Source organism: Carcharhinus amblyrhynchos, chromosome 35 (assembly GCF_965287045.1).
Source record: "Carcharhinus amblyrhynchos chromosome 35, sCarAmb.v2.hapA, whole genome shotgun sequence".
Classification (NCBI taxonomy): domain Eukaryota; kingdom Metazoa; phylum Chordata; class Chondrichthyes; order Carcharhiniformes; family Carcharhinidae; genus Carcharhinus; species Carcharhinus amblyrhynchos.
This window is the reverse complement of record NC_137358.1, coordinates 15,328,147-15,350,163: the sequence shown is the minus strand read 5'-3', so window position 1 is coordinate 15,350,163 and position 22,017 is coordinate 15,328,147. Positions and strand designations below refer to the sequence as shown.

The following is a 22,017-nucleotide window of genomic DNA, read 5'->3' as shown; positions in this document are numbered from 1 at the left end:
TCCCACTCATTAGATGCTGTTGAACCTAAGCCAATCCAGAAGAACCCTTTTCCTGAAGATATCCAGAGCCAGCCAAGTGGGATATCTCTGGATTTCATACTCCACGCTGCAGAGAAATGAAGGGTTTTCAAGGCTTCCATCCCCCAATCCTGGTTCTAAAGGTTTCATATACCTTTGTTCAAAGAGGAACAGTGCAGGTGGTATCACTATAGCTCATAACAGAGGCTGTGACAGCCAGATGATGCTCAATATCACAACCCACATGTGAGGGATAGTCTCTTGGATAAGTGACCTCAAGAAATCTGCCTGGCGCATGGAAATTACATCATTTCCATCATAGGAACAACAATAACTTATACTTACATAGCAGCTTAATATAATGAAATGTCCCAAAATATTTCACAAGAGCCTTAAAGAACCAAATTTGACACTGAGTGATTACAAGGAGACATTTGGCCAAATGTCCAAACTTTTGATCGAGGAATTAGGCTTTATGGAATATCTTCAAAGAGGAAAACGATAGGGAGGTGGAGAAGTTCAGGGAGGAAATTTGGGAGGAGAGGGATAGAGCTGGAGGTTTAGGGAGGAAATTCCAGAGCTTGGTGCCGAACATTTGAAAGGACTGCCGCCTATGGTGGAGTCGTTCAAATCAGGGATAAAGTGGCCAGATTTAGATAAGATCAGAGATCTGAGGGGGTTGTGGGGCTGGGGGTGGGGGAAAGGGGGTACAGAGAGAGGGATTTGAAAACAAAGATTGGAATCTTAAAATTACAATGTTGCTCAACCGATAGCCAAGTTAGGTGAGTGGGTATTGGGGTGATAGGTGAACGGTGGATCTGATGAAAATGGAAAAAGCTGTAAAGAAATGGCACAGGAAGAGTACACCTGTGCTATTTATCCCCAAAAGCTTCTGTTGTTAGTGTGTTTAATAAAATAGAACAAGCTTCGTGAATGTAATCAGTTCTGCATTTGTGTAACTGACCCATAGCTCCATACAACTCTGCCTAGACCTCCAACTAATGGATAAACCGTAATTGCAGCACGACAAGATCTCCTTTTGGAGATTAGGGTTGGAGCTGTAATGAATTATGAAGTACCATCACTTGGCAATGCCACTAGTGTGTTGTACCCTATTGAATAAATAGGTAGGACCCTGGTACAGGTTTGTGGCTCAAAACTAACCAGTTTTGACTACTAATGTACTCACATATAACTTTTTCAGATTCTCCACACCTTCACAGGTACTGATGGGGCAGCCGCTGGCAAAATACACAGCTGTGTCAAAGCCATGAAATGTTGCATCCAATGTGACGTTAAAACCTGGAACGTAAACACAACTCTTAGTTTTTCATCAAATTTTCCCATCTTTGAAGCTGTGACTTTTCCACCCCAAACTGGACATTCTTGTATGGATTACTCAACCACTGGGTAATAATTCCTCCAGTCTTTGTCTATTTCAACCATACCCTCCACCCCAGTTCCTCTGTCACACTCACAATATGCTTTTCTTGTGTATATCTCTGGGCGTTATTTTCTCACAGTTCCTGCTGGAATGATGGGACTATCCTTGAGCCCAGAACTCTGATTTGCTTACCTGGTTGTTGCACTTTCCCAGGGCAAAGTAGGTCCACGACCAATCAGGAAGGGCGGCTAGGGTGACATATCCATTCTTTCAAAGGAAGGATTTCTAATTAAATGGTCCTGGCATGGGTTAGAAAGGACCACCAGCATTTGAACTTTTTGATGTCAGGTCATTATTGGCCACTGGCAACATTTCCCATCTGCTCGCCTGTTCCATTGGGAATTAGTTCTTGTTCTGGTAGATGTTAGCAGAGACCAGCCATGAGAATTAGAACCTCCTAAGTCACTGGTGCATGTGGAGAAGTAGCCACCAATGATATTCTGCCTGTCCATTTATGTTTGGGGGTGGAGGTCTTATCTCTTTCTAGCTAGATTTCAATGTCCATCCCATCCGTAGAGAGCAAGAAGAAGGTAGTAAATGCAGTTGGTGGCGGCATGGCCTCTGCTAATGCCCCTCAGCAGAGGTGAATGATACAGTGCATAAATCGCTCCCAAGTCATGGAAAAGGCTGGCAGTAGGCACATGCAGCTGAAGGTGAGTGAAGTACCAGTTGAGTGAGTGCCTTCTGAGCAGTTGGCAATCACCTGTCAAGAAGTAGAAGCACTTTCTGAGAGAAGTGCTTTGGACTCTCGATGGCCATGGCTGGAGCTCTTCAGTCTAACTAAACAAAGCCTTCCCAGCTTGTCAGTTTCACTGAAGCAGCTCTTCACATACGCAATACCTGGCAAGTGGCTGACAAGTCTGGAAACAGGTCTTCTAGCTGGAAGATCCAGGATTCAGAGTTAAAACAGGCCTTCTTATTTCCATCAACTGCTTCTTAATTGCTGAAATGACAGATCTAAGACAGACCCAACACACTTTCAATCCCACCCTGGAAAAACCAGGATGTGAGGGTTGGAATTAGGATCCAACATCAATCATCTTCTTTCCCTCTCTTTCTGTTTCTCTCTACTCTTCTTGCTATCTATCTCTCTCGACCCACGTCCTATTTCTCTCCTGCTAATCCTCTCTCTGTAACCCTCTCCTCTCTCTGTGCCTCTTTCCAACTGTCTCTGATTAAGTGCTTCTGAACTGAAACGGAACAGTTGGCAACATCAGAAATATTACCTGACAAAAAAAGACAATTCTGCAACTCTGAAGGTCACTTGGGAAGACCTTTCACCTGTCACATCATACCACATTATGTGCTGACTCAGACTGCCTCATCTCCATCAAGCAGTTAATATCAAGTTTAAACACAGGATTTTCAAAGTGGCTGAGGTTATCCTGTGCAAAAATACCTTAATAAAGCTTCTATTCACATGAAAAACAACTTCATTGGTGAAATATGTAATTTTTTTCATTCATTTTACTCAATGTGGGGCATCACTGGCTAGGCCAGCATTTACTACCCATCCCTGCTTGCCCTTGGGAAGGTTGTGGTGAGCTGCCTTCTTGACCTGGTGCAGTCCCTGGAATCCAGGATTTTGACCTGGTGACAGTGAAGAAACAGTTATTATATGTCCAAGTCAGGGTGGTGAATGACCTGGAGGTGGTGGTGTTCCCAGGTATCTGCTACTCTTATCCTTCCAGATGGTAGTGGTTGTGGGTTTGGTAGGTGCTGCCGAAGGAATCTTGATGACTTCCTGCAATTCATCTAGAAAATGGTACAAACACTGTCACTGTTAATTTGCGGTGGAGGAATTTAATGACTATGGAAAAAGTAGCAATCAAGAGGGCTGCTTTATCCTGGATGGTGTTGAACCTCTTGAATGTTGTTGGAGTTGCACCTCATCCAGGCAAGTGCAGAGTATTCCATTACACTCCTGGCTTCTGCCGTGAAGATGGTGGGCCGGCTTTGAGGAGTCAGGTTTAAGTTTAAAGTTTATTTATTAGTATCACAAGTGGTCTTACATGAAGTTACTGTGCAAATCCCTAGTCATCACACTCCAGCATCTGTTCTAGTACACCGAGGGAGAATTTAGCATGGCCAATGCACCTAACCAGCACGTCTTTTGGACTGTGGGAGGAAACCCACATAGACACAGGGAGAATGTGCAAACTCCACACAGTGACCCGAGCCGGGAACTGAACCTGGGTCCCTGGTGCTGTGAGTGCTAACCACTGTGCCACCATGCCACCCTGAATTACTTGCCACAGGATCCCTAGCCTCTGACATGCTTTGGTAACCACATATTTATATGCCTAATCCAGTCTGGTCTCTGATCAATAGTAACTCCCAGGCTGTCAGTAATGGGGGATTCAGCAATGCTAATGTCATTGAATGTCAAGGGGTGATGATGGTTAGATCCTGACTTGTTGGATTTGGCCATTGCCTGGCACTTATGTGGCATCAATGTTACTTGCCACTTGAAAGCCCAAACTTGGATATTGTCCAGGTCTTGCTGCGTTTGGGCATGAACTGATTATGTTGGAAACCTTCACATAGATTTTCTGCTGATTTCTCAATGTGATCACCTGAATATTGGTGAAACCACAATGGAAATTCCAGGCACTGGTTTTTTGACTAAACTCCTGAAGTGAAGGCAGGAAATACTATTCTTAAATTGTCTCAAAAATACTGGTTTAACTGGAATCATGAGTGGTCCGAAAGCTCATGATTCCAAATAAATCTGTTGGACTTTAGCCTGTTTAGACTTTAAACCCCTCTGCTGAATCTCCTCTTAACCTTCTCTCTTCTAAAGGACAACAATCCCAGCTTCTCTAATCTCTCCAGATAACTGAAGTTCCTCATTCCTGTTCCCAGTTTAATAAATCTCCTCTGTATCCTCTCCTTAACATCTGTGGTGCCCAGAATTGGACATAGTATTCCAAGATTTATAAAGGTTTGCCCAACCTCCATGCTGTTTAACTCTATGTTTTGTATGTTATTTATAAAACATCTACTATTAATTTCCCTGGCTTTCCTGATCTGCAGCTGCTGTGAGCGGATTGGGAACACTTCTCTCTGAAAACTATTGTCCTGCAGAATTGCAGCTTTTATGTCAACTGATTTACACTGCTATGGAGATGGGATCAAAAGGGGTAAAAAGATTTCAAGATGACTTTTCTAACTGTATTAAAATCCATTCTCACATCTGTATCATCCTCTTCAAAATTCCAAGAATATAGTCTTTTATCTCCCATGTACAAGGGCAGCACAGTGGTTAGCACTGCTGCCTCACAGCGCCAGAGATTCGATTCTGACCTTGGGACACTGTGTGGAGTTTGGGTGCTCTCCCCATGCCTGCGTGGGTTTCCTCTGGGTGCTTCGGCTTCCTCCCACATTCCAAAATGTGCAAGTTAGGAGGATTGGCCATGCTAAATTGCCCCTTAGTGTCAGGGGGATTAGCATGGTAAATACATGAGGTTACGGGGATAGGGCCAAGTTGGCATTGTCAGTGTTGCAGATTTGATGGGCTGAATGGCCTCCTTCTGCATTGTAGAGATTCTATGATACAAGAGTGGGATTTCTGGCCGTGCTCGGCCAAGACCGGAAAATCCTGCCTGAGGTCAACAGACCTTTGCATGTCTGCGTCCCACCTGCTACAATTCCTGTGGTGGGCAAGATGAGAAAATTTCACCCAAGGGCATTTTCAGTTCAAATTTGCTTAGTCATTACTGTACAAAAGGAGGCCACTCAGCCCACTGAGTTCATGCTGGTCTTCTGAAGAGCAACCCAGTGACAAATTGATTTGACCATAACCTGGTACCTCAGAATAAATTCAAACTCTTTCCAGATATCTAATTCCTTTTGTTTAGCCGCTCTTCCTAATTTATCTTCAAAGTTATTGGCAGTCACCTAAACTTCACAGACATTCGGACTTTGGCTTCTAGTTGTTGCAAGATTATTCCAGTGGCCTTTATTTCATTGCCTAATCTATTCAAATTACAGTTTCTCCTTCCACTTTTATGTCTCCCAGTCTATGACTGTAACATTGCCCTCTTGGATCATCAGAAACGTTTTCCATGGTATATGATCATTTTTTTAATCTACTTCTAAATTCACCATTATTAATCACACTGGGCATCCTTACACTTTATTCTTTCACTCCACTCTGCCAGCTCATGAACCTGTATACCCCTTTTTATAATCTAGTTTGTTTATGGCAATAGAATCCACTGAGTTATATTTATATTCTCTATAAATATCATTTTTTGGCCATCATCCTGAACATTCAATCAATATTTAACTTAAATAGAATGGGGTTGTGTTCACTGAAACTACTTTTTTTTTACACACATTTGACGCTTTTCATTAAACTCTTCTTTTTCCCTGCATATTCTTCACCAACCACGCTATTTTAACCATTGACAAGTAGGGTGAGCAAATTGTCTTTGTTACTTCATGAATCTGATTTAATACTTGTCCACTCTTCTAATGGAGAAACATTGGATTTTGTTTTGGGAACACAATAATGTCCTACCTGCATAAACTAAAAATCAACTGACTTTCAAAAATAATTGCCTTTCTGTGCTCCACATCAAGCTTCATTTGTCTATTTTTCACAGGAAATTTGCTCAACATACATGACTTCAGTACTGAGAAAATAGCCTCTCTTCAGCTATTTTATATGGAATTAAATTTCTTTAAATAGCCTCGATGCATTGTCACCAAAGCTAAAACAAGCAGGACCTTCATAATCTTTTAATCCTCAATACTTAGTGAATCAAGGAAACATTTCATTAATCTGTCCCACATACTGTTGAAGTACAAGCACTATCTAGTTCTGCACAATTAAAGGGGTTCATGATGAACACATTCATTATCAAACTAAAGCTCCTAAAATTTTATACAATATTTCATTAATCACATGATTCATTTCACAAAGTTCATTGCTGAAAGGAGTTTCAGCTGCGGTATTCATGACCATGATATTCATATTTTTCAAGCATGTCTCTGAACGTCATTGCCAAATTAATCTCCATTACCAATCAGACATTTATTTGAATTCATCGTAATCTTCATCCCATCACTCAAAATTCTCTTTGTAATGTATAATTTTGAGGACCCCGCCATTTAACCACTTAATGAATTTTTGAGTCACACTGCAAGCACTCACTAACTGTTCCTTTGGTTTCTTTCATTTGCCTGTTCTAATTTTGTCTCCTGCTTAATAGTCAAAAATGCTAAAGATGATTTCATTCTCATGTTTGCCTGCCTTTAGTCTTTCTTTAATATGTTTGTCTGTGTTGAGTATCTGAGGTACCAGGTCTATTTGAAGGTTAGCAATCTATGAGTGTGATTATTGGTGCAAGCTGGCAGTGGACATGACCTGCCATTCGCTGGCAATGGGATCTTCAGTTCGTGGCATTGTCAGCAGGGTTTCTGATTCAATGCACCCACCTCTCGCCTCCAGGAAACCCATTGGAGTGGGGTGGGGATTGCCAGTGGTAGGGCCTGAAGATCCCACCAGTGTGAGCAGCCATAAATTCCAGCCATTCATTCATTCTTTTTTACATCGCTACAGTATGTCTAATATGATCCACGGTGCCTGAAGAAAGTAACTGTTCCCAAAGGTTTGTATTTCAAAGCACCAGACATCTCATTCAACAGGGTCGCATTCTGAGAACTGAAAACCAGTTTGTTCTAATAACTTGCTCATATGAGATACCTCAGCATAATCTAGTAATAGTGGCACTGCTACCTCACAATGCCAGGAACCTGTGTTCAATTCTGGCCTCGGGCCACTGTGTGGAGTTTGCACGCTCACCCTGCGTCTGTGTGGGTTTCCTTCAGATGCTCCTGTTTCCTCCCACACTCCAAGGATATGCAGGTTAGGTTGATGGTCCACATTAAGTTGCTCCTTAATGTCAGGGGATTAACAGGATAAATATATGGGGCTATGGGGATACGGCTGGGTGGGATTGTTGTCGGTGCAGGCTCGATGGCCGAATGGCCTCCTTCTGCACTGTAGGGATTTTATGATTCTATTTTAATGTAAAAGCTTTGCACTGATCCAGGAATCCCCAAATTGATCTTTGTACAATCTATTAAGGTCTACTATATTCTGCCATGGAACGACCGTCAGTTTTCTGAAATCGATCAAATTCTGACCAGGTCTCTTAGACATTTAATAGATCTTTTTCTTGTAGATTTCATCCAAGAGCACTAATAGAAAAGTCCAACCTGTCCTCACTATCCAATTGGCAGGCATCCATATTAGAAAATACTTAACTTATGATGTTATGACTGGGAGGAAGAGAAAATGCTGAGGCCATACTATGACCTGAATTTTCACCCAACAGACGCACACACAGCAGACCTGGAAGCATATGCAAAATGATTTGATTTGATTTGATTTATTATTGTTATTACTATTAACATACAGTGAAAAGTATGGTTTCTTGCACTCTACACAGACAAAACATACTATTCATTGAGAAGGAAACAAGAGAGTGCAGAATATAGTGTTACAGTCATAGCTAGGGTATAGAGAAAGATCAACATAATGCAAGTAAGTCAATTCAAAAGTCTGATGGCAGCAGGGAAGAAGCTGTTCTTGAGTTGGTTGGTATGTGACCTCAGACTTCTGTATCTTTCTCCCAATGGAAGAAAATGGAAGAGAGAATGTCCGGGAGCATGGGGTCCTTAATTATGCTAGCTGCTTTGCCGAGGCAGTGGGAAGTGTAGACAGAGTTAGTGGGTGGGAGGCTGGTTTCCCTCCGAGTGCAATTTCACGCCGGCTGGCCAATTAATGGCCATCCAGCATGAAACATGCTCTGTGAAATGCTGGACACCACCAGGGAGGGCACGAAGAGGGCAGGCGCCAAGAGACAGGAGAGTGCGGCTGGTGCTCCAACTGTGCTCCCTCAGGATGACAGCTACTGTAAAGCTGTCTCAGGGAGCTGCTAACCCATGAAAAATCTATTTCAATGTCAGCACAAGCAAGCACTGACCTCAGTCCCCAGACAAATTTGTTCATTTTATTTTGTTTCAGCCCTGACAGTTTATTCCACTCTGGCATCATAAACCTATTGTTGCAGCATCTGTACTCCCACCTCTGCCACTCCCTTTGCAGCCAACCCATCCCAGAAGCTGCTGCTCGTGTCAAGGTGGTGTCATCCAAAGGACCAGAGCTACTCATGGGCATCCTGCAATACCATCTACAGTCTTCATCTGTCAAAGGAAGACCTCCACTGCCCATGTTGCAGCCACTGGGGTATAATTGCAGAAGAGAATTTGGCCATTCTGGGGCACCCAGAAGACGTGCGTTAAAATTGTATGAATATTTTTGTTTTTAGCTTTTATTGAATGATGTGCCAAAGAGATTCTTTTATAAAGGAGTCTAGATGGATGTACAGTAAGGAAATGTTAAGTCTATGAAGTAATGGGGAAGCTTCTTCTAACTGAAGTGAAACCTCACGAAGTGGTCTTTCTTGCTTGTCCATTTGCATGCAATGACGTGGTCACCTCCATTCCTCCTCCTGCTTCTCCCCCTCCTCACCTAAAGTAGTGGCTAGGCCTTCATAATTGTGAAGTTATAGAGGACACAGCACACCACCACACACATGGAGACTTTTTCGGTCATGTGCTGCAGAGATTCCTTCTGGACGACTTAAGCAGCAAAACCTCTGCTTTAGGACCCTGATAGCTTGTCCGCGATGTTGCAGGTTGCTTCACAGCTTTTCCTGAAGGCGCTCTGACCTTGTGTATTATAAATCAGAGTCCAGAAGTGATTCTTCAGGGACCACTAAAATAATTGGTGCCTTGGCCTGCCCAGAACATGAACCCTCTGCAATCACGGCACTCCTCCCCACCACTCCAGTAACCTATCTTGTTGACAATTGCATTGAACCAGTTTTTGAGACTCATTAGGTTCCCCCAAACTCATTTGCAAAATTTAAGTGAAGCAGAGCTCTCAAAATTTCAAAGTGCTTCTTCACAGCCTGAATGGGCATCAGACCACAGCATCCACCAACAGTCGCCTAAAGGTCAAAGTCTTCCTGAAGATGTTTACTGCTAGCTTTAATATCCCTTTCAAGTAGCACCTTTTGTGCATCTTACAACTCCCTTTATATCGCTTTTTATAGTTGTCTCATTTTAGCCCATCTTCATTTCTCCTTGTACTTTTTCACATGAGGTCCAGAGAGCGGGAGGGATTAGAGGTAGACCTTCTTTCCATTAAAGCGGGCTGGATTGAGTCCAACACAGAGATGAGAGGAGAATGAACAAGCCCACTGCAACACCCCAACAGTGCCAAAATACAATCCCATAAGACAATAGACAAAACTTAAAGCACTGAATGCCAACTAACTGATCCATGCCTATGTTTGTGCTCCACTCAGACATTCTCCCACCACTCTTGACGCTACCCATCTCTGCATAACCTTCTAGCCCTTTCTCACACATCTGTTTACCTCGCTTCTCCTTCCGTGTTAGTCACCTCAATTACAGCAGGTAAACAAACACCCTGGGTAAAAGCACTTTGCCTGAATTTCTTATTGCATTTACTAATTGTTATTTAATTTGTTTGTTTTTGTTTTTTAGAACAATACAGCATGGAAGGAGGCCCTTCAGCCCAGCCAGTCCATGCTGACCATCGTGCCTTCCAGTTAGTCCCAGTTGCCTGCGTTTGGCCCATATCCCTCTAATCCTCTTGGGATTTTCTTTAACCTTACCTGCCAGGTCCATCTCATACCCTCTTTTTGCCCTCCTGATTTCCCACTTAAATGTACTCTTACACTTAATGTTTTTGGCCCCTTGTTTTGGTCTCTCCCAGAAGAGGAAACACCCTCCTCGACATCCACATTATCAAGTCCCTTGATAATTTTCATGACCTCTGTCGCATTCCTACTCTGTCATTCTATTTTCTCAAGAAAAGCACTGAATCTGTTCAATCCCTGTTGATAGTTATAATGTCTCAGTTCTGATATCAGTGAGTCTTTTTTTTGCATCTTCTCCAACACTCCTACTTTTTTTTGTGCTTTGGGACCAGTACCGTAAACGATAAAGACAAAACAGAACTTGTCTCTTACCTTGCTTATCAAGTTTTCTTTGAAAAAATTCAATTCCATTGTTTATAGCTGGACGGACATTACTCAAGGTCCAAGGAGACTGAGAGTCGTTCAACATGATCACATTAACTGTATACAGCTCTTCGGTACACTTAGAATAGGGGCAAGTGGCCAAATATCTAGGGACTGCTGCTATGATCCACAAACAGAAACTTAGCAGTCGCCTCATTTCCCCACTGTGTTGTTAAAACACTCCAATTCTCCTTCTCTCAGGTCATTAACTTCGAAGAGGACAGGAAACGCAACTGCGAAATATATTAAAATGTCATCCTAAAGCTTTTCCTCTTCAGATCATACGCGAGGCTGAGCGCAAAGGTCAGCTCATATAAAATGTTGTTTGCTCAATAAAAGTTCAGTGGTTATAAAACGTGCAGTTTACTTGGCACCAGGCTCCTTTAAACTGAGGAGGCGCTTTCATCCAAAGCATGTTAAAGAACTACCTGAAGAAGGAATATATCACTCTGCAATTTAACAATTGATGGTGAAGCGGCAGTCAGACATGTGGGCCTTCCCATTGTGCCCACTGACTAAACCAACCTACCTTGAGTCATTATTTTATTGGTATACAGTGAAAAATATTGTTTCTTGGCGCTATACAGGCAAAGCATACTGTACATAGAGAAGGAAAGAGTGCAGAATGTAATGTTACAGTCATTGATAGGATGCAGAGAAAGATCAACTTAATATCAAGTAGGTCCATTCAAAAGTCTGATGGCAGTAGGGAAAAAGCTGTTCTTGTGTCAGTTGGTATATGACCTCAGGCTTTTGTATCTTTTCCCAATGGAAGAAAGTGGGAAAGAGAACGTCTGGGGGGCGTGTGGTCTTTGATTATGCTGGCTGCTTTTCTGAGGCAACAGGAAGTGTAGACAGAGACAATGGATGGGAGGCTGGACTGGGCTTTGTTCATGACCTTTTGTAGTTTCTTGCAGTCTTGGGTAGAGCAGAAGCCAAGCCGTGATACAGCCAGAAACAATTCTATGGTGTGAGTCGTAGCAGACACACCAAATTTCCTTAGCTTTTTGAGAAAGTAGAGACGTTGGTGAGCTTTCTTAACTATAGTGTTGGCGTGGAGGAGCCAGGACAGTTGTTGGTGATCTGGACATCTAGAAACTCAAAGCTCCTGGCTATTTCCACTTCATCCCTGTTGATGTAGACAGCGGCATGTTCTCCACCAAGCTTCCTGAAGTTGATAACAATCTCCTTTGTTTTGCTGACTTTGAGGGAGAGATTAATGTCTCGCACCAGTTCACCAGGTTCTTTATCTCTTTCCTGTACTCTGTTTGAGATCCAACCCACTACAGTTATGTCATCAGCAAACCTGAAAATCAAGTTGGAGGAGAATTTGGACACACGGTCATAGGTGTATAAGGAGTATAGTAAGAGGCTGAGGACATAGCCTTGTGGGGCACCTGTGTTGAAGATGATCGTGGAGGAGGTGTTGTTGCCTATCTGATTGCGATCTGTGGGTTAGGAAGTCTAGGATGGGATAGTTCGTGGGGTAAACTCCCATTTACCCCACCAAGTGGATATAATTGTGTATAATTGTGAGACATTGATGTTTCGAAACTGGCTGCTGCTGTGTTTTCCTGTAAAATAGTTGAACGGTAATTCGTTGGCTGTGATGCACTTTGGGCTGTCTTGAGGATGTGAATGGTTCCATATAAATGTAAATTATTGAACAAAAGCAAATCTCTTCTATGGCATTTCTATAGCACCATTCGTGACCTCAACATGCCCATTAGGAACATAGAACAAAGAAAATTACAGCACAGGAAAAGGCCCTTTGACCCTCCAAGCCTGCACCGACCATGCTGCCTGACTTATCTAAAACTCCCTACCCTTCTGGGGACCATATCCCTCTATTCCTATCCATTCTTGTATTTATCAAGACGCTCCTTAAAAGTTGTTACTGTATCCGCTGCCACTATCTCCCCTGGCAATGAGTTCCAGGTGCCCACCACCCTCTGTGTAAAAAATCTGCCTCATATATCTCCTTTAACCCTTGCCCCTCGCACCTTAAACCTGTGCCCGCAAGTAATTGACTCTTCCACCCTGGGAAAAAGCTTCTGACTATCCACTCTGTCCATGCATCTCACAATCTTGTAGATTTCTATCAGGCTGCCCCTTAACCTCCGAGAACAAACCAAGTTTCTCCAACCTCTCCTCATAGCTAATGCCCTCCATACCAGGCAACATCCTGGTAAATCTTTTCTGTACCCTCTCCAAAGCCTCCACATCCTTCTGGTAGCGTGGTGGCCAGAATTGAACACTATATTCCAAATGTGGCCTAAGGTTCTATAAAGCTGCAACATGACTTGCCAATTTTTAAACTCAATGTCCCAGCTGATGATGGCAAACATGCCGTATGCCTTCTTGACTACCTTCTCCACTTGCATTGCCACTTTCAATGACCTGTGTACCCATATCCCTTTCAATACTCTTAAGGGCTCTGCCATTTACTGTATATTTCCTATCTGTATTAAACCTTCCAAAATGCATTACCTCATATTTGTCTGGATTAAACTCTATCTGCCACCTCTCCACCCAAGTCTCCAACCGATCTATATCCTGCTGTATCCTCTGATGGTTCTCATCACTATCCACAAATCCACCAACAGTTTTATCTATGGACTTGTAACCATGAGAAGTTGGGTTACCACATTGAGCTGAAACTCACTGGTACATCTGGCAGAGAGAGAAGACCAGGAGGGGGAAGGAGGCTTTCTGCCCCTTGACATGGGCTAGATCAAGCTTTCCCCTCCACCTTCCACTGAGGGTAAAGGGAAATAACAAGACAGATGTCAGGGGACAATGAGGATGCTTTGTCCACTCTCTGAGGGGCAACACTTTAGCTGTCAAAGACAATGAAAAGGAAGATGGTGGCTTGTAAAAAGGTGAAATATGGTACATCACAGACACTGCAGTATTACACACACTTCTACAGAATAATGGGGTGAAAGTACAGAGCGTCACAGTAGCGCAGTAGTTAGCACTGCTGCTTTACAGTGCCAGAGACCTGGGTTCAATTCCCAGCGTGGGTCACCGTGGTGAGTTTGCACATTCTCCCCATGTTTGCATGGGTTGCTTCTGAGTGCTCTGGTTTCCTCCCACATTCTGAAAGAAATGCTGGTTAGGTACATTGACCCGAACAGGTGCCGGAGTGTGGCGACTCGAGGAATTTCACAGTAACTTCATTGCAGTATTAATGTAAGCCTTACTTGTGACTAATAAATAAACTTTACTTTAACTTTAACTTAAAGGCCGCATCCCTCAAATAAGATATTTTATATGCTCTGCAGAAGTGAAGGAAGAGCTAACAAAGCACTGGCCCCATAATTTATTCTAAAGTATGTCCTTGTAGGGGTCCCAGACCAATATTGGAAGTGGACTGATAGATTGCCTTAAGTACTATGTCTCCTGAGAAGACCAGAGAAAAGAAAAACAAACGAATGATTCCCGCGAATATACCCATGAAGAGAAGATGCAGCAGCAAGAGTTGCTTTGTGAAGCTTGGTAACATCATTGGGGTTAGGATTTTCTCTTGGCAGCATTAACTTGTGATTATATCAGAAAGATAGTTTGAGTAACATTAGTGTACCTTTAAGAATTTTTTTAAAAATCATGTTCTCTGCAGCTATAGCAGTTTTGGTTTCAGTGTTGCCAGGCCATTTGCTAGAAGTCTTCTTATTGCTCTTTCAGTGGTTTAAATAGGATTGTTTATTTTAGCTCTGGGAGTTTTTTTATGACCTTGCTTTATTAGGAGGAAGGCCATGTGTTTTGGACAGTTTTTTTTCCTTCCTAGTGAATTTAAGGTTTCATTTTCTGCTTGGCTGATCGCAGAGTTTTAATTGAGAAGAGACATCAAGCTGAAAAGAAATGTTTTTCTCTTTCTCCCTGGTATTGGAAATTCTGCTGTTTAGCTGAAAGCAAGGCTTCTTGCCTTCCTGGAGTAGAGAATCTGCTGTTGTTGGCTCAATCAGCGTCTCTCTCCGGTGCTCTGGAAAGCTGTTCTGACTCCAAGCTAGTGTATGCGTGCCTCAAGATAACAGCAGCATTTATCCAAAGGACTCAGTTCCAGTATTACATGAGCATTAGTCTTTGCTGTGTTAAACCTGTGGAAAGGCCTTTTTTGTCCATAGGAAGTTTTTGTTTGATTGAAATATTTGAGATATATTTGTTAAGGGTTACACATTATCGTGATTGTTTTGTTTTTGTTTGTAATTGATCAAAATTTCCTTTCTATTAACCATATTCTTAAATAAACTTTGTTGGATCAGAGCTCCCTAGTGGGCCATTTGAATCATACCCGAGGTGAAATATATCATGCTTATCCTAGCCAACTTATTCTCCAGGCTGGCTTCATAAAGCATTTTAGAGTTTCTGACCTGAATTATAACAATTGCAACAGGCATACTGAGGCATATGTACCTTTAGATATATCATGATTAGGACTACCTGCCATTGAATTAACATTTAATTTTAGTGTCCTGGACTTTCTACTTAAATCTGAAAGGCAGCAAACACCACAGTGGCGGACTATACCCTCAGATTAAAAGTAAAAGATTAATTCACAATTAACAATAAGACTGAACATAGTACAAATAAAGGATAATAATAATTTGCTAGACCTTTGGGATAAAGCATTTTGTACACTTCCTAATATCATAAATCACAAACAAATGTTGAGCAACGAGGGTAATGTTTACAAGATAAAGATGTTGTGATACTAAAGGGTGGATATTCAGAGGAGCTCCTGCCATTTTGGAGGCTGAACAGGTCAGAGAGAAGGCTGATTATACTGCCAATTCTGTATCTCATACTCATATCAACAGTGAAACCTCACAGTTTCTGATCCTAATTACCATCTCACAGATCCCTCACTGGATCAGCGATTAGAAATAAGTAATTTGTCCAAGAGAGCCAGCAAGAAGGCCACAGCCTTATCAGCCATAATTTTATTATGTGATGAACCAGGCTTGAGGGGCTGAATGGTCATCTCCTGCTCCCATTTCTTACGATCTAATAATCTCTACAGTGCCTGTGCTTGCATACATTTGCATTGCACAGAGAAACTGCCAGCACCAAGCAAGCTTTAGTACAGGTTTGTCTAATTATTGGTCTCTGGGCTGGATATGGTCCCTGGATGTGGAGATGCCTGCGTTGGACTGGGGAAAACACAGTGAGAAGTCTCACAACACCAGGTTAAAGCCCAACCAGTTTATTTGATAGTAAACCCACAACCCACTTGAATAGCAGGTTAGCTGTAAAGACTCACATTCTAATCAGTATTCCATAAACTGTGTGTGCCTTTTATACGCTCTGTTTGAGACCAGAACTCTCCACTCACCCGACAAAGGGGCAAACCCTGAAAGCTTGTGGGTTGACTATCAAATAAACTGGTTGGATTTTAACCTGGTGTTGTGAGACTTCTTACTCTGGTCCCTGGAGCCAATTTTCAAAGCCCAGTCAAGCAGGTAAGTTTGAATGGGAGACTCTGCATGGAACTTCTCCTCCAATCACAGGCCTGACTGAGGTGCACAAAATTATGAGGTATACAGATATGATAGATGGGAAAAAACCTTTCCCTTTAGCAGAGAGGTCAGTAACCAGGAGGCATAGATTTAAGGTAAGGGGCAGGAGGTATAGAGGGAATTTGAGGAGAAATGTTTTCACCCAGAGGGTGGTGGGAATCTGGAACTCGCTGCCTGAAAGGGTGGTAGAGGTGGGAACCATCATAACATTTAAAAGTATTTAGATGAGCACTTGGAATGCCAAAGCACACAGGGCTCTGGAACAAGTGCTGGAAGATGGGATAAGAAAAGATAGCTGATTGATGGGTGGCAAAGATACGAAGGGCCAAAGGGCCTTTTGCTGTGCTGTAAAACTCTATGATTCTCACCCAATTCCAGCTGTTGATCACCTTCTATCCAATGCTAAACAATTGCTGGAGTCTGTCCTGAACATTTACATTTGCACTTCTAGGTTCTTTTTACTCTTGTAGTGAAACCATAACGTTCTCAGGGAGCAGAAGTCATTAGAGTAGAAGAGGGAAAGCAGGAAGGGAGGTGGTAAACCATAAGTAACAAGGTGAATTATTCCAGAGAGCAATGATCAGTTCTGTTGTTACTATTCACAATGTGTTCTGCTTAGATGCCATGAAGCAATCTTGGTGAAGTTACAAAGAAGTCTTTACAGTACGAAGCTATGTACATTTTTACAGTAGAGAGTAAAGGTATGGAGAGGACCCCGTATTAGATTCATACATGTTGCTGCCTATCTCTAAACCACCTTTGGCTCACATGCCTTCTTAAACCACCTTGTGGGTGGTACTATTCCGAGTCCCATGTAATCCTTTAAAAGGTAAAGTTAAAGTTTATTTATTACATAGAACGTTACAGCGCAGAACAGGCCCTTCAGCCCTCGATGTTGCGCCGACCAATTAAGAAAAAAGCAACCACCCTCTAACCTAAACCAATCCCTTTCCATCCATACACCTATCCACGGACCTCTTAAACGCCCCCAAACTTGGCACATCTACAACTGCAGCAGGCAGGGCATTCCATACCCTTACCACCCTCTGGGTAAAGAACCTACCTCTGACATCCGTCCTATAACTACCACTCCTTAATTTAAAGCTATGTCCCCTCATGCTAGCTTTCTCCATCTGATGAAAAAGGCTATCACTGTCCACCCTATCTAAACCTCTAATCATCTTGTACGTTTCAATAAGGTCTCCTCTTAGCCGCCTTCTTTCTAACGAAAACAACCTCAAATCCCTCAGCCTCTCCTCATAGGACCTTCCCTCCATACCAGGCAACATCCTGGTAAACCTCCTCTGCACCCTCTCCAATGCCTCCACATCTTTCTTATAATGTGGGGACCAGAACTGTACACAATACTCCAAGCGTGGCCGCACCAGTTTTGTACAGTTGCAACATGACGTTGCGGCTCCAAAATTCAAACCCCCTACCAATAAACGCCAAGACACCGTATGCCTTCCTAACAACCTTATCGACTTGATTTCCAACTTTCAGGCATCTATGCACAAATACACCTAGATCCCTCTGTTCGTCAACACTATTCAGAGTCCTACCGTTAGCCCTATACTCTACACATTTGTTTTTCCTGCCAAAGTGAATTACCTCACACTTTTCCGCATTAAACTCCATTTGCCACCTCTCGGCCCAGCTCTGCAACTTGTCCAAATCTCTCTGTAAACTATGACACCCCTCTTCACTATCTACCACTCCTCCGACTTTGGTGTCATCAGCAAATTTACTAATCCATCCTTCTATACCCTCATCCAGATCATTTATAAAAATTACAAACAGCAGTGGCCCCAAAACAGATCCCTGAGGCACACCACTTGTAACCGAACTCCATGACGAATACTTTCCATCAACCACCACCCTCTGTCTTCTATCAGCTAGCCAATTCCTGATCCAATTAACTAAATCACCCTCAATCCCATACATCTGCATTTTCTGCAGAAGCCTTCCATGGGGAACCTTATCAAACGCCTTACTAAAGTCCATATATACCACGTCAACTGCCTTACCCCCATCCACCTCTTTGGTCACTTTTTCAAAAAACTCAATAAGGTTAGTAAGGCACGACCTACCCTTCACAAAACCGTGCTGACTATCTCCAATCAATTCATTACTCTCTAAATAACTATAAATCCTATCCCTAATAATTTTTTCTAATACTTTGCCCACAACAGAAGTAAGACTCACCGGTCTATAATTCCCGGGAAAGTCTCTATTCCCCTTCTTAAACAATGGGACAACATTTGCTATCCTCCAGTCTTCTGGCACTATACCTGTGACCAACGACAACCTGAAGATCAGAGCCAGAGGCTCTGCAATCACCTCTCTTGCCTCCCAGAGAATCCTAGGGTAAATCCCGTCCGGCCCAGGGGACTTAACTATTTTCAAACCCTCAAGAATATCTTGCACATCCTCCTTATCTACTTCAATACTATCCAGTTTACAACCCTGTAACCCAGTGTTCTCCACAACTACAATTACGTCTCCCTGCATGAATACCGAAGAGAAATATTTGTTCAGTGCCTCTCCAATCTCTTCCAGCTCCACACATAACTTCCCACTGCTGTCTCTGACTGGCCCTAATCTTGCCCTAACCAATCTTCTATTCTTAACATATCTAAAGGAAGCTTTAGGATTCTCCTTAATCCTATCAGCCAAAGTCTTCTCGTGTCCTCTTTTAGCTCTACTTAACTCACTCTTTAGCTCCCTCCTGGCTAATCTATAGCTTTCCAGTGCACTACCTGAGCCTTCAAGCCTCATCCTGACATAAGCCTCCTTTTTCCTTTTAACCAGCGAATCAACTTCTTTAGTGCACCACGGTTCCCTTACTCGACCATTTCCTCCTTGCCTGACAGGGACATACTTATCAAGGACTCGCAGTAGCTGTTCCTTGAATAAACTCCACATTTCGGATGTTCCCAGCCCCTGTAGTATCCTAATCCAACCTATGCTCCCTAATTCTCTCCAAATAGCCTCATAATTACCCTTCCCCCAGCTATAACTACTGCCCCTAGATTCATGCCTATCCCTTTCCATCACTAAGGTGAACGTAACCGAATTGTGGTCACTATTGCCAAAATGCTCACCAACTTCCAAGTCTAACACCTGGTCTGGCTCATTTCCCAGCACCAAATCCAATATAGCCTCACCTCTAGTTGGCCTATCTACATACTGAGTCAAAAAACCTTCCTGCACACTTTGTGTAAAAACTGACCCCTCTAACGAGCTAGAGCTATAGCTATTCCAATCAATATTAGTAAAGTTAAAGTCTCCCATAACAATTACCCTATTACTTTCACTCCTGTCCAGGATCGTCTCTGCAATCCTTTCCTCTACCTCTCTAGAACTTTTAGGAGGTCTATAAAAGACTCCCAACAGGGTGACCTCTCCTCTCCTATTTCTAATCTGAACCCATACTACCTCAACAGACAAGTCCTCATCAAACTTCTTTTCTGTCACTGTGATACAGTCTTTGACTAATAATGCCACTCCTCCCCCCCTTCTACCTTCTTCTCTACTCCGACTGAAGCATTTGAACCCCGGAACCTGCAACAACCATTCCTGTCCCTGCTCTATCCAAGTCTCTGAAATGGCCACAACATCAAAGTTCCAGGTACTGATCCACGCTGCAAGTTCATCCACCTTATTGCGAATACTCCTCGCATTAAAGTATACGCATTTCAAACCATGCTCTACTCCACCCCCAGGATGCTGTGCTTTACAGTCCTCATCTATGACCCCCTTAATCTCATCCCTGCTACTCAGGATCCCACCCCCCCCTCTGAATCAGTTTAAACCCCCCTGCATAGCCTTTGCAAATTTTGCCCCCAAGATATTGGTTCCCCTCTGATTCAGGTGTAGACCATCTCTCTTGTAGAGGTCCCACCTACCCCAGAATGAGCCCCAATTGTTCAAGAACCTGAACCCCTCCCTCCTGCACCATCCCCTCAGCCACGAGTTCAAACATTCCCTCTCTCTGTTCTTCTCTAAACTCTCCCGTGGCACAGGCAAGAGTCCCGAGATAACCACTCTGTTTGATTTGGCCCTAAGTTTCCACCCCAACTCCATAAATTTCTGTTTAATATCCCCTTCCCTTATCCTACCTATGTCATGTGTCCTCACATGAACTATGACTTGGGGCTGACTCCCCTCTCCCTTAAGAGTCTTGAACACCCGCTCTGAGACATCCCGGACCCCAGCCCCTGGGAGGCAACACACCAGCCCTGAGTCCCATTCATTACTGTTGACTCTCCTATCTGTCCCCCTAACTATGGAGTCCCCAATCACCAGGCCCAATCTTTTACTTCCCCTACCCACCTGAGCCTTCACAGCAGGCTCACCACCAGAGACCTGCTCCCTTTGGCTATCTCCAGTTGATTCTTCCTCAACTGTAGCCTCCAGGACAGAAAACTTATTTTGGAGGGGAACAGCCCTGGGGGATTGTCTCCCTGATTGCTTCTTACCCCTCTTCCTAGCAGTTACCCAAGAATCATTTTTAGGAGTGACTATCTCTTTGTAACTCCTGTCAATGTCACCTCAACCTCCCGAATTATCCGGAGTTCCTCCAATTCCAGCTCCAGCTCCTTATTAGTCCCAAGTAGGCTTAAATTCACACTGCAATGAAGTTACTACGAAAATCCCCTCATCGCTACACTCGGCGCCTGTACGAGTACACTGAGGGAGAATTTAGAATGGCCAATTCACCTAACCTGCACATCTTTGGACTGTGGGAGGAAACCAGAGGAAACCTACGCAGACATGGGGAAAATGTGCAGACTCAAGCCAGGAATCGAACCTGGATCCCTAATGTTGTGAGGCAGTAGAGCTAATCACTGTGCCACCCCGGTACCAGATCAAACATTTGACAATGAAATTTCAATCAGAGCAGCGGGTTTTATTACTTTAAGTTTATTGTATCAATAACATTCTTATTACAGTTATACAGTTATCACATGTTGGTCAGATTCTGTGCATCTCTGTAACTTTTATATCAGAAAGCCTTTGTAAATTTACTCACTGAATTTGATGTTTGTCTGCATTATCTTTTTAATGTTTCTATGCAATTAGAAAGTGAAATTTTGACTATGAAATACTTTCAATAAACCTTACAATTAAAAAAGAATGACATTTGGAAGGGGAATTGCCAAGTTCCTAGTTGCAGAGGCAGTGCATTAAGGCAAACATTCAAATTGTAAAATAAGAATTTTGGAAATAAAAACAAAATATGCTGAAAATACTCAGCCAATCAGGCAGCATCTGTGGAGAGAGGAACAGAGTCAACGAGCAGGGCTTCGTTGGAAGTTGGAGAACGCATCCCGGCAACGTCAGCAGCCATTTTAAAGTTCCATGCACCCTGTACAGTGCCAACAGAAATGATGAAGGAGGGCCGAAGGTATTTAAAAAGAAAAGTTTAATTGTCGCTGCTGGAAGGAAAACCCCTCCGAGGAAAGTACTGAGGTTTTATCGCCTTCCACCCCTGCCCACAGCCTCTGATTTGCTTTAAAACATATGTAAACAATCCCTGGAAGACTGCTTACATTCAGCCAGTAAGAGGTGACCAACTGTCAGCAAAATGCTGACCGTCTGAGAAATGGCTCTTGATAGAGTCATTACATAATCATATTGTCCACTTCCTTGCTCACTGTCACTAAAAGTCCCTGCTGTGGTTTCCTCCAATTTTACTGCCTCCCTCAGCTTATTCCCACATCAAGTTGGTAAAATTCTTCCAAATGTTTCAGTTCAATTCTCTTTCATCAGAGCTGGAAGATGTTTGAGAGTTAACAGGTGGTATGTAAGTAAACTGCCAGGAAAAATGGGTGGGAAAGAACTGTGATCGAGTGGACGGCAGGAAAGAGCGACAGAGCGACAATGGTGCAAAAGGAATGGGAAT

At 43.0% G+C, this 22,017-nt stretch overlaps 1 protein-coding gene across 2 annotated transcripts in view; it reads right to left on the bottom strand.

Moving 5' to 3' along the window:
* The window catches only part of LOC145361565 (guanylyl cyclase C-like), a 126,698-nt gene that overhangs the window by 91,713 nt on the left and 12,968 nt on the right, over positions 1-22,017 (bottom strand). The window contains exons 1-2 of one of the 2 annotated variants that reach the window (XM_080217397.1): positions 10,540-10,747; positions 1,208-1,320 (exon numbers count right to left, since the gene is read on the bottom strand). In XM_080217397.1, the coding sequence (XP_080073523.1) occupies positions 1,208-1,320; positions 10,540-10,747 (321 nt within the window). Of the gene's footprint in view, positions 1-1,207; positions 1,321-10,539; positions 10,748-22,017 lie in introns of those variants that run through there. The other variant, XM_080217398.1, reaches the window with a different exon arrangement.